The sequence below is a fragment of the Morone saxatilis genome, unplaced genomic scaffold (assembly GCF_004916995.1).
Source record: "Morone saxatilis isolate NCDOM2014 unplaced genomic scaffold, NCSU_SB_2.0 Contig11, whole genome shotgun sequence".
Taxonomy (NCBI): Eukaryota; Metazoa; Chordata; class Actinopteri; family Moronidae; genus Morone; species Morone saxatilis.
The window spans coordinates 2372799-2384334 of NW_023339663.1; the positions used below are offsets into that span (position 1 = coordinate 2372799).

Here is an 11536-nt window from a genome sequence, read left to right on the forward strand (position 1 = left end):
CTCCACTATGTTCACCAGCTACTCTCTAACAGCATCTGGTTGCTGCTTGTTTGGTGCTGGACAGAGAGCAGTTTGTCACTGAAAACAGTTGCTGACTGATGCTGGAAACAACATCGATGAGAGCGGTGAGACTGAACCAAACCAGTACACCAAAACAATGAGCTCAAAGTCTATAGAGCTGAGAGGAACTACAGAGTAGGCATTTTAATGAACATTGAACTTGAACCATTAATTCTGATACTTAATTGCTTTGTCTACATGTACAGTATTGGTGTATATGATAACAAGTAGCACAAAGCTCCACTCCACTATCCACTTGTCTTGAAATGTTGGCCTACCTGTGTAGCAGAAGGCGTCATAGCGGGACTCAGGAAGCGGGTATCCCGTCTGGTTTGTGTGCAGGTAAACAGTTCGCACCCCCAGCAGACCCCCTCCACACTGTGGCCGACGAATGTTGATGGGGTAGCGGACGCTCCTGTCTCCCAGCCAGCCGGCGTTACAGACATCCATACCACCCTGCCAGGCCAGGTAGAGGTGACCAGTGGTGGCCAACTGAGCTCCCCGATTAGAGCAAGCAGCCGCTGCTTCAGAGAAGGTGAACTTTTCTGCAGAAGCGGTGTAGAAAACTCTGCCTGTATCAGATAGGAGAGATTCAGTCAAAGAGTGAAATAATGAAAGAATGAGTTTAGAACTACAAATAGAGACATTTCCAGCATTCCCTGCATGTACCTGTCATCTTCTCAGTGAAGCAGTAGACATCGTAAGTCTCATTGAGGTCTCTCACTCCGTATGTCCTGACCCCAGGCAGTTCCTCTTTGTCACCATAGCAGTTCACACGAGGATCATGGATTGGGTACCTTTGTTTGAATAAAAATAACCTTAGGTGTCTTCAAAATGAAACGCTGTTTGTCTTCAATGTCAAGATTAGAGTGTAAACAGGGACGATTTTGAAAACACTTCCTGTTCTGAGCGTCCCTGTGAAGCACACACTGATCTAACATCAATGAACCGCAATTTTAAAACAGTCAAATTCACCTTCTCCTTCTCCCTGTTTGTTTGTTTGTGTGTTTGTTTGTTTGTTTGTCCTCTGGCTTTGAATTTGTCAGTGACGCCCTGCTGAATATCAATTCTCAGATGTTGGATCTTTGTATTTTCAAAATGGTCTGTTAACTTGGACAAAAATATAATCTAGACAGATTTTACACCATAGAATGTAAAGCAAGTCTTGAAGCTTTGCAATTAATTATTTAAGCTAATGCAAGACAAGGGCTTCCTTATGGAAAATGAATGGTATCCTTTGGAAAGTGTTTAGCAATAAAATTATGTTGCATGATTTGTAGTTAAAACATGCAAAACTACCAATAAGTATACTTTGCTATCTATTTGTTAGACACTTTTATACAGTATAAGGTGTTTTTTGCTATTAGTAGCACATGATCTTCCCTGTTTGGGAGTCAAGTTAACCCTGAATGTGTTTATGTGATGTTGCTCTATCCACTGTGTTAAACAGGGTTTAGTAGATAGTTGTTTCCTGTCATGTGACAAACCGACCTGACTGTCTGGTCAGAGAGCCAGCCAGCGTCACACTGGTGGAATCCTTCATCGAAGGCTGCTTGAAGCTGTTCGGGTGAAGCCATGACAGCACTGTTCTGGGTGCAAACTGCCTTCGCCTTTTCAAAAGTCAGAGTGTAGCGGCCCATGATGGCCCGGTAGTGGAACACCAGACCTAGAGAGATAAAAAAAGTACTGTTAGATTAATTGTAAGATCAATACAGCCAAACTAGAAGCACCCAGAAAACATAACGTTTGTCCTGGATAATCAGATCTGTTGAAACAACCACATTTACCTCACTGACATTATGTGACACAGCTCACCTTGAACCTGCACATGGACAATGTCGTGGTTGTCCTCAATGCCGTGCTGAACCTCACAGCGGTAGACCCCTGAGTCACTGGACCGCAGTTCAGATATCTTGATGCTAGCATCTGTAGGAGTCTTGGGGTAGCCCACCAGATGAACTCTGTCCAGGTAGCGCTCGCTGATACGCACCTGTCCCTCCAAGGCCACCAGGATAGTGGTGACCTTTTCTTTGGTGACGAGGCTCCATTTTATACGATGAGAAAGGGGAGCGACGGTGGGAGCTCCTGGGTCTGGGACAGTGTGGTCCTACATGAAACAACAACATCATTCACCACCAATTTGTCTCTTGGATTTATTCATTATAAACACAACAATCTAAATCCAAATGTATTATAACTTCTGCAGGTGCTCAGTACACAATTAAAACCTCTTTGATTTTGAGCAGACGGCAACATTTGTATCTATTTGCTGTCGTGTTTTTGTCCACCTGATATATTTAAATCCAAAATTCATAAACCTTTTAGCTCTGTGTTGTTCTCCACCATCTCCTAATTAAACATCTTACTCTTTAGCTGCTGGATGTTTGACTCAAACAATAAGCTAAAGAGCCGCTAAAAGAGGCTAAAAAGCCCAACAGAGCTGCAGAGTTGGGTGATAATTCTCTGTGGATTTGTCACTAAGAACAACCACTTTCACAGTTGATTCAGTGCTAATATAAGACATAGCTTATATGTTTCAAATTGATTAGTGAATATTTAAATTATGTTTACGGTGGCTTCATCTGAGCATATGAGAAAAACAAATTCTTTGTGAATATTCTGTATCGAAGCAGTGGAAAACATGTTCGTATTTAATACAAACTTAGTAAAAGCTCATAATTACACACCTTAAAGTAACACGGTAGAAGCAAGGTTCCTCCCAGTAGAGGGCGCTGTGGCTCCTCCAGAGGAATGCTTACACTGAGCACATCCTCCGGGTCTGTGAAGAAGAACAGCAGGAAGGTCTGAATGCACTCTGAAGAAGACTGACATTTCAACACACTTGATCTTTATCCACCTGTATCTAATAAATTCATATTATTGTCATATGTACTTTAAATGTGTGTTCTTACCCATAAAGGAGTGTTCTTCATAAATGTAATCAAACAACGCTGAGACGTCATGTAGACACACAGACAGCAACACAATCCACCTTATCATATTTTACCTGAAATATAAAAAGGAAAATTATTTTTAATTTAATTAAACTACATTTGCCTACAGGCCTTATATTCAACCACTCAGATGTGCATTGTCATCACCTCATTGCTGATGATGGGTTGTAAAAGTTCTCAGTTTGATTTTAATTCTATTTCTGTTTTGACAAATTAATTAAAATATGTTTATTAAAATAAGTTCCCCTTCAACTGAGTCCAAAAATTATGAAACAGTAACTTGTTCCTAAACAGTGACCAGACTGAACTTTTCACCAAATTTCAAAGAAATCTTGTCCCACTGAGTTCAACAGTAGTGCAAACAAATGTGGAAATGTCTATTTCCTAAGAAATTAAACTTTTTATATACATATATATTATTTTGCACGGGGAGGAGGGGATGACACGCAGTGAAGGGCCACAGGTCGCAGTCGAACCCATGGCTGCCGCAGCAAGGACGCAACCTTGGTACGTGGGACGCCAGCTCTACCAGGTGAGTGTTCAGGGCATTCCAAATTAAACATTTTACTTACAAAAGGTTCCACAGAGAAATTTCTCTTTCTCTCTACAAATACTGAACAATGAACACATTAAAATCCTGCCATAAAGTTACATCCATTCATACAAAAAAGACATAATGCTGAGTGTCCAGTGATGTCTGTTATGTCAGGTCTGGAGAGGGAGGGTCACACCTTTGAAGTAATAACACTCAAATCCGAATAAAACTATGAGTAATTATGTTAAAGTTTTCTTTTTGTGGTTAGTCCACACCTCCACCTTCAGTGTGTCAAACATTCCCAAACAGACATGATTCCAGTTTTCCTCCACTAAAGCGACACAGCAACTGTACATTTCCCTAATGGAATAACTAACAACCACACATCTCTGTAATGTTCATGTGCCGGTCTCTCTCTAACAACCGCCTCTTATTTTCTCACTGAAAAACAAGGAGCTCCAGTTCTTTTCAAAAGTAAATATTTGCCGTTATTCCACCTGAGTAACACTTCCTGCTCCTCCCTCCTCCTACAGTGAAAGACTGAGACTTTTCCTAAATTCAGTTTGTATATTTGTTCCTATCCATGTGCACGTGGATCAGAGCTGACGTCACACACACATCATCAAACATGTCTCAGCACAGTAACACAAAATAATTCACTGCTAAACATGTGAACAACCTAACTTATTAAGTACTAACTTACTGTGATCACTTTCTTATATGAATTCTTGTACTTCTGTGTAGTATTATGTACTGTTTATTGCCATCTTGTTTCACCCCTGCCTGTGTGGTACGACACCATGTATGTGAGAGTCTATATGTGTGAACTACTGCATGTCTTTGAGGATTTCTACTGTGTATGTTCAATATTGAGCAGACTTTGAGGAACTTTTACACTGAAGTAAAATGATAAATGCAGGAGGTCCTTCAAGAACACACTGCATTTGTGTGAGCTCAGTTGAAAAAAGGTGAGGTCACATACTTCTGTGGACCAATCAGGATTTAGCTTCATTTGAATCAGAATCTGATGACAGTTGCTGGGTGGTTTTATCACTCTCAATCAAATCTGATTCCTGATCCCGATGAAGCAGATTAACTGAGATTTTTAAGGTGTAATTTATTAAAAGAAACACTTTTTTGAGTTAGTAAATTACATGTACAGTCACATTATTACACCAGGTTTGGGGAGTAACTGTAATCCACCACAGTTACACAATAAAATATGAGAGAAGATTTGATTTGATTTGAATTATTTTGAATTATTTAGCAGGATTACAATTTTAAAATTAATCTGTTTTTCTTTTAAAATACTGAGCAGAGGACACATTTCAGATTTGATTTAAAAGATCTTTCCATTTTCCATTTTTGTCTGTTTCCATGGTTAAATTGTTCTGTTGACTTCTTAATGATCATTGTTTTCTCTTGTTTTTAATTTACATATTTTGTGTTGAGGTAATCCAAGTCTCGTTGCTTTAATATGGTGATACTTGGATTAAATTACTGATTCCATTTTTAAAGTTTCCCTCCGACCCTACTATAAATTGATCCCGGTCCTTAGTTCTTTGTGACAGGGTTCAACTGTAATTTTGAGGCTTCATTGAGGTGTTTTAAATTGCTCTTTAACTCTTAATTAACTTTAATAATCAATTAATTTAACTGCTGTTAATGTATAAATAATATTTCACGTTAGATTCACAGAAAAAAATTCTCGACTTAATTAGCCAAAGAGTTTGGAAGTCAAAAACTAATCTGCTTCATCAGGACTTTGTGGGTGTGGTTTGATCAGATTGATTGACAGTTCTGGCAACATAAGAAAACAACCTGCCCACTTCAAACCAGCGAGAAGAACACAGAAATCACAGAAAAACACAGATACAGAAATTCCTTCTGTGAACTGAAGAAGATAAGACAAAATGACACACACTCCAAGGACAACAGCCTCACAAAGAAAAGAATACACAGCACAGAAACTCTTGGACAATCTCTCAGGGCTTGTGGTCTGGTAGGGAAGCAGCTCCGACTCTCACCACAGATTCAACAAGCTCCTGCTAACTTATCTCAGCAGAAATCCAACACAGTTTCTACAACCTGAACAAATTGCCCACTTATTGCCCGAGATGCAGTGGAGGGTGAATGCCCCTCACATCACCTGAGTTCACTTACATAAACAGAGTTTATGTAACATCTGAGGCTGATTTTATGATGTGGAAATCACAGCTGGAAGATTTTATTAAAGGAACTTGAGAATTTCAACATGCAGGAATCAAAACTCAAGTGCTTCTTTGATTGTAGCTTACTAACACTTTATAATGTGTTGTGCATATTCATTATGTTGTTTACAGGAATTTTATTAGATGTGTTGTCTATTTCTAATTTTCATGGTGCCTCGTTAACATGTGGCCAGGGACAACAGATGAAAATTAAATATAAAGGAAAAACCGGGTGATTAATGGATGACCTGCTCTTTATTAAACAAATATTGTAGTATAGGTCCACATTTTTTATTTAGTATTATAGCGACCAGTGCATATGTGATAATATTATACGTTTAACCTTATTATTTCAGTGCTATAGTTATTAGTTACTTATCAGATCAGAATTATACATGTAAAACAGATAAAATTAGATACCTTGACAACAAATTTCTGCTTACATGTTATTTCCAATAAAATATAAAGAATTATAACATTCTGAATTTGCATTATGAGTACTTCTACTTTTGATACCTAAAGTTTAGTTCAGTTCAAAGTTTAGAACAATGACAATAAATCTGACTTGAACTTGAACTGGTTATAATATAATCTCGAACTGAACGTCTGTTTCCAGCTTCTTCTGGAACCACACTCAATTTCAAAATGCAGTTTTATCTGTCAGAAAAGGGTTTTGCTCTCTTTAAACACTTTTCAGAGTGTTTGAAACCTGCAGGGAGTGTCTCCTCAGGACTGAGCTGTGGTGTTTGGACTAAGTGACAGTTCATTAGCAGCTGAGTTGTGTGTGAGCCGTGCTGGTGGCCAGTTCCACACTGAGCTCATTCAGCTGCTGCCGAGGTCCACTCCCAGAGAGACCAGGGCCCATAAGACCAGATCTGTTCCCCCTGAAGCTGGTATTATGGCAGCTCTGACAACAACAGGGCCTATGTAGACAGCCCAGAGCCATGCCTTTCCATCACATCGCAACACTGCCAACATTCAGCAAGGAGACTCGGAAAACTGTGAGACATGATGGGAGGGGCTGAAGGCCAAAGGTGTGGCCATGACAGGGCTTTGATCCTCACCTCATCATCTCTTTTTGACTTCACTACATGAGGCGCATATCTCATATGATCAATCAGTATGATCATTTACAATGTAGACACATCTCATTAATGGAAAGAAGTCACTATCACATTCCTAGAAGAGTCTTACAAGGATGTAAAATATGTTGCTGACCTGTTGTAGTTATATTCTATAGATTTCCTTCCTGCGGTACTTTCAGCAACTTTTCAGCTGTCAACTTCAGTGTAAGAGTCTGTAGTACTCAATGATGAGTTATATTGACTTACTGGTGCTTTATCTGTTGTGGAAGACCAAAAAATATTCCATAATATCACGTTTCAGATATAATTTTGGCATGTTGTTTTGTCTAGAATCAACTAAAATGTATGGTTTTCAGTTTGGTTTATTTAGTTTAGTTTATTTAATGTATTGTCAAATGTATTTCTGTCTGTTTTATAACCTATTTTGTTTTTTTCAGGGTTCAAATATTATACAGATATACATAGATAAAAAAAACATGAATACAGTCCATTAATTTCCATTTTAAATATTGTTAATCTTTTAGAAAAGAAAATTCATGAGGAACACAAAGAGGGGATGGAATATGAATCCACAGGTGACCTCAGGGGAGTACAGTGGAGTTTAAACTCATCTGAACCTCTATCCAGCTTATTTAGATAAATCTTCAAAATGTTGGATGTTAAACAATAAAACCACAAGGTTATAAATAATGTGAAAAGATGATTTTAGAAAAATCTATCAGATGAATATAATCCCCCTCATAACTTCTACATTTCTCCATTAAAGTTGCCCAAACAAAACCAAACAGTAAAAGAAAGTACATAACTCACCTGTTGTAGAAAAAACTCTTCTTCAGTGGTGTATTTCTGGGTCAGCTCAGCTCCAGGTTGTGAGTTTAAAAGTCCCAGTGAGCAGCAGCAGCAGCAGCAGCAGCAGCAGAGAGCTCAGGATGCTCGGCTGAGTGCAGAGGAAAGAGACTGGGACCAGGTCAGGCTTCAAACCTCAGAGGGAAACACCGACGTCAAGCTGCTCACAGTGAAGTGTGAGTTGCTCTCATTACTGTTTTCAAAATAAAAGCAGACTGCTGCTTCAGACGTTTCTCTGCGGCTCCGCAGGTGGTCGAGTTAATCACAGTGTGCTGGTAAAAGATTTTTTGTGGAAGATGTTCACATGATGTGAGTATACGTGTTACCTTTTACCTTTTGTTAGAAGTGTACAGCTCATTGGGAAGCTTGCATCCAATTGTTACTCAGCTACTGACATGAGTTTGTGTCAGGAAGTATTTTTAGGACACCAAGTAAGAGAAACTTATAGCTTATAACACAATTTATAAACACTCCCACGTATTTTAGGAGTCATTATACTTTGCTTCTACTCATATTACATCTATTATAGATTAGATTGAAATCTAGATGCCATAGATCTGCAGAATCAGTGAAGAATCTCATTCACCTGTTTATTAAAGTTTTGGTTTAGTTTATTTTGGATGATTGTAATTTAATTTCTGTCAATCAAGTTGTGTGTCAAGATATTTTGGTCAAGATAAATATGTGGTTTTTGAAATGTTAAAAGATATAATAAGATGGGATGAGATGAGTTGTTGCAACAGCAAAAGAACAGAAATAAGTATAAATAGAGAAAAAAACTCAAAATAATTAGAAGTACTGTATTAAATTAAAAATATGAATTTACTGTTCATTTGTAGTTCTGGTATTAGTACTAGTCGTAGCAGCAGTAGTAGTATAAGAATCAGTCTCATTGTTGTCACTTGTTTGTATGGTCTGTCATTTTTTGTACATTTAAAACAGGTTATGCTTTTATTTTGAAGGAAACGTAACTGGGGCTATTTTGCATTTTGAGGGAGGAAAGAGGGGTTAAGGTAGGAGGTGCCGTTCCACCCACTGGGTAGAAATGAGGTAATGATCCCCTTTAGTGGGCATCAGCTAATGTAGTATAATCAGACTTTAAATCAGAGCCCCCACAAATGAAACGCTCGTAAAGGGGCCTTGACTCAGTACTAAGTTTGTAATAACTTAATTGCTCTGTGTAGTATTTTTATCAATCATCACCTCTGAAGTGATCCCCATTTGTTTCTACACACAACATAATCTTGAACAAAACTGCCACAGATTTCACACGATCCTCGGCTCTGTTGTCCTGCCGTCACCTTTGGGCTCTTTAATGGCCTCGGAAAACATTGGAGAGTATCACGCCTCGCCCCTTTAACTTCTCCCCACTCGCTTGCTTTCGCTCCTGAAAAGGAAAAAAAAAAAGGGGGTGAGACAAAGCTGTTCTTTCAGTCAGGTACCACTGAGAGCTCATGGGGTAGAAAATGTGTAATCGCAGAGTATTCACACGCCTAAAAATGTTGTTGCTACGGATACAAATGAACCCCACTTAACTTATAATGGGGGTTGAAGTTTAAGTGGCACATAATGACAGAAAGGCTCCAACGGCAGCACATATTAAGTTTTTTATGCTGTGATGTTGCACAATTTCTTTCCTCCTCAACCTTTTGTACTGTTTTTAGTGAAATATAAATCACCAGGGAGGTTTCAGTCTGATGATTTCAATGCTTAAAGCCTACTGTACTGAGGTTAGGCGAGCAAGATCAGCATCAGTCCCTGAGCCTATAATAGTGGAGGCTTATTAGGGTAGCATAGAGCAGGGGTCGCCAAGGCTTCATGGGGGTCACAAGGCCTTCTTAATTTTAAGATGTGTAAGAAAACTAAATGATAATATGTACAGTCGGCCTATATCTTAGCATTTGGGTCACATCTGTGAAGAAAAGTAAACGTTAAGTAAAGTAAACACTGAATTTGTCAAAAAATAAGCCTATTAAGTCTGTATGATTGTTAGAAATGATAAAAAATACATAATACAGACAGAAAATTTATTGCGTTTTGAATATAATATGAAATATACATAAAAAGGGGCCCCTTAGTTGGTTTACCAAATGATAGAAAAGGGGTCCCTTAAGGAAAAAGTTTGGGAACCACTCTCTCTAGATCCACCCCTGCTTGTGAGGGAATATTTTCAGGACTTTCAGGTATGTTTCACAGCTGCAGACTTTATCATGGAAGCAGAGATAGCAATAGAGAGGCTGGAGAGAATGATTAGCTCTTACATTAGAAAGTGGCTGGCAGCCTACTCTGCCAAGCAAAGAGTATTTGCTCTGTAATGGGAGTCAAGGACTCAGTCAAGGTGAGAAAATGGAATAAAAAGTTTCCTGATGTAACTAGTATCCATTTGTAAGAGTAGTGAAGCTGATAAAGATTACTGAGCCTGCTGTGGCATTAAAATCATACTACTTACCAAGGCAGTTCAACCTGAACGGATAATCGCAGGTCTCAATTAGACGCCTGGTCTGGATTTTATAGGAATTCTTTGGATGTATAAAACCTCTCAAAGCCCATCGGATTGCCCACCTGAGCGAGTTCTAAACTGAGAAAAATGATCATTTCAAGGTAAGTGTTTCCGTTAATGTTTTAAATCAAACTCAAACCCCTAATTTTGAAAATAAACTAATAATAACTATTGATATTTTTTTCTTCTATAGAAAAACCTGAATCTTTAAGTATTGGAAACAAATAAATAATGAAAAATAGAGTTCACAGCTCACTTTTGAAATAGAGAATCTTTTGTTTCTAAAACTCAAAGATTTGAATTTTCCCAAAGTATCAAATGATCAAATGAATGATTGGTAATTGATATGTCTGATTTCTGTACAAGTAATCTTCATTCTGCTTTAGACAATAGACAATGTATTTCCTGTCTTTGCTGAGCAAGAGTTTTGTGCAAAGGGTATTAAAGGCCCGTCCCAAACAGAGGCCTGTTCCAGATAAAGGCAGGTTGAGTACAGTGATGCAAATAAAAGCCTGGGCTACTAATTAAAGCTTTGTGGTATAATTTATTACCTCGAAAAACTTAAGCATGAAAAAATATTAGTTAAGAGTTAGTTATTATAGTAAAAGTAACTATTTATTGTTTAGGTAACTTGGGTAAATAAAGTTATATGCACCAATTTCATCTGGTTAACTGAACTAAAAACCAGTAAGTATATTACACTCACATGCAGCATTTCTCCAAACCTATTGAAAATGTGTTATTTATCTAAATAAAGTAAGATTACCGCTTAAACTGAACTAATTTTTGAAAGCAAATTATTACATTACCTGTCAAAACAGCTGACATATAATAAAACAAACAATTTACAATTAATCAGTTATCAAAGTGGTAGCCAATTAATTGTGTTGCTTTGAGGCTTACATTTTTTGTAATGATACAAATTCAACTTAAAGAAAATGAGTCAAAGGAACATGTGAATGAGTGATTCAAACTTTATTGGTGGATTAAGTTAGTTTACTTCTTTTATTAAGACATGTTGTTAGGATTTACAGTGTAGGTTAATACACAGACTGGTACTCCTCTGCAGCTCCTCATGATTCATCAAAACATCCCTGAAGGTGAATACTGGGCTTCCATAATACTCCCCGAACCTAAGGCACATTTTACTCTGTACTGTCACTCCATCTCTATATGAACGCTCTGATGAGAGGCTGAAGGGCTGCAGGAATGGGGAGAATGCTACATTTGTGAGGTATAGGGTTCGATTTGTTCCCTGTGGGTTGCTGGACTGAAATCTGAAGTGTACAGTAACTGAACCACTTGGACCAGGCTTCAAAGAGGGTGGGGGGGTGGGTGAGTGGGTG

The 11536-nt window shown here is 38.2% G+C and overlaps 1 protein-coding gene across 1 annotated transcript in view; it reads right to left on the bottom strand.

The window, feature by feature from the left end:
• LOC118320863 (aggrecan core protein-like) overlaps positions 1-2976 on the bottom strand; it is a 15009-nt gene extending 12033 nt beyond the window's left edge. Inside the window, exons 1-6 of the mRNA XM_035651986.1 lie at positions 2973-2976; positions 2748-2875; positions 1876-2167; positions 1552-1726; positions 730-857; positions 339-632 (exon numbers count right to left, since the gene is read on the bottom strand). Coding sequence (XP_035507879.1) covers positions 339-632; positions 730-857; positions 1552-1726; positions 1876-2167; positions 2748-2875; positions 2973-2976 — 1021 coding nt within the window. The remainder of the gene's footprint in view (positions 1-338; positions 633-729; positions 858-1551; positions 1727-1875; positions 2168-2747; positions 2876-2972) is intronic.
• Positions 2977-11536: the final 8560 nt, after the last annotated feature.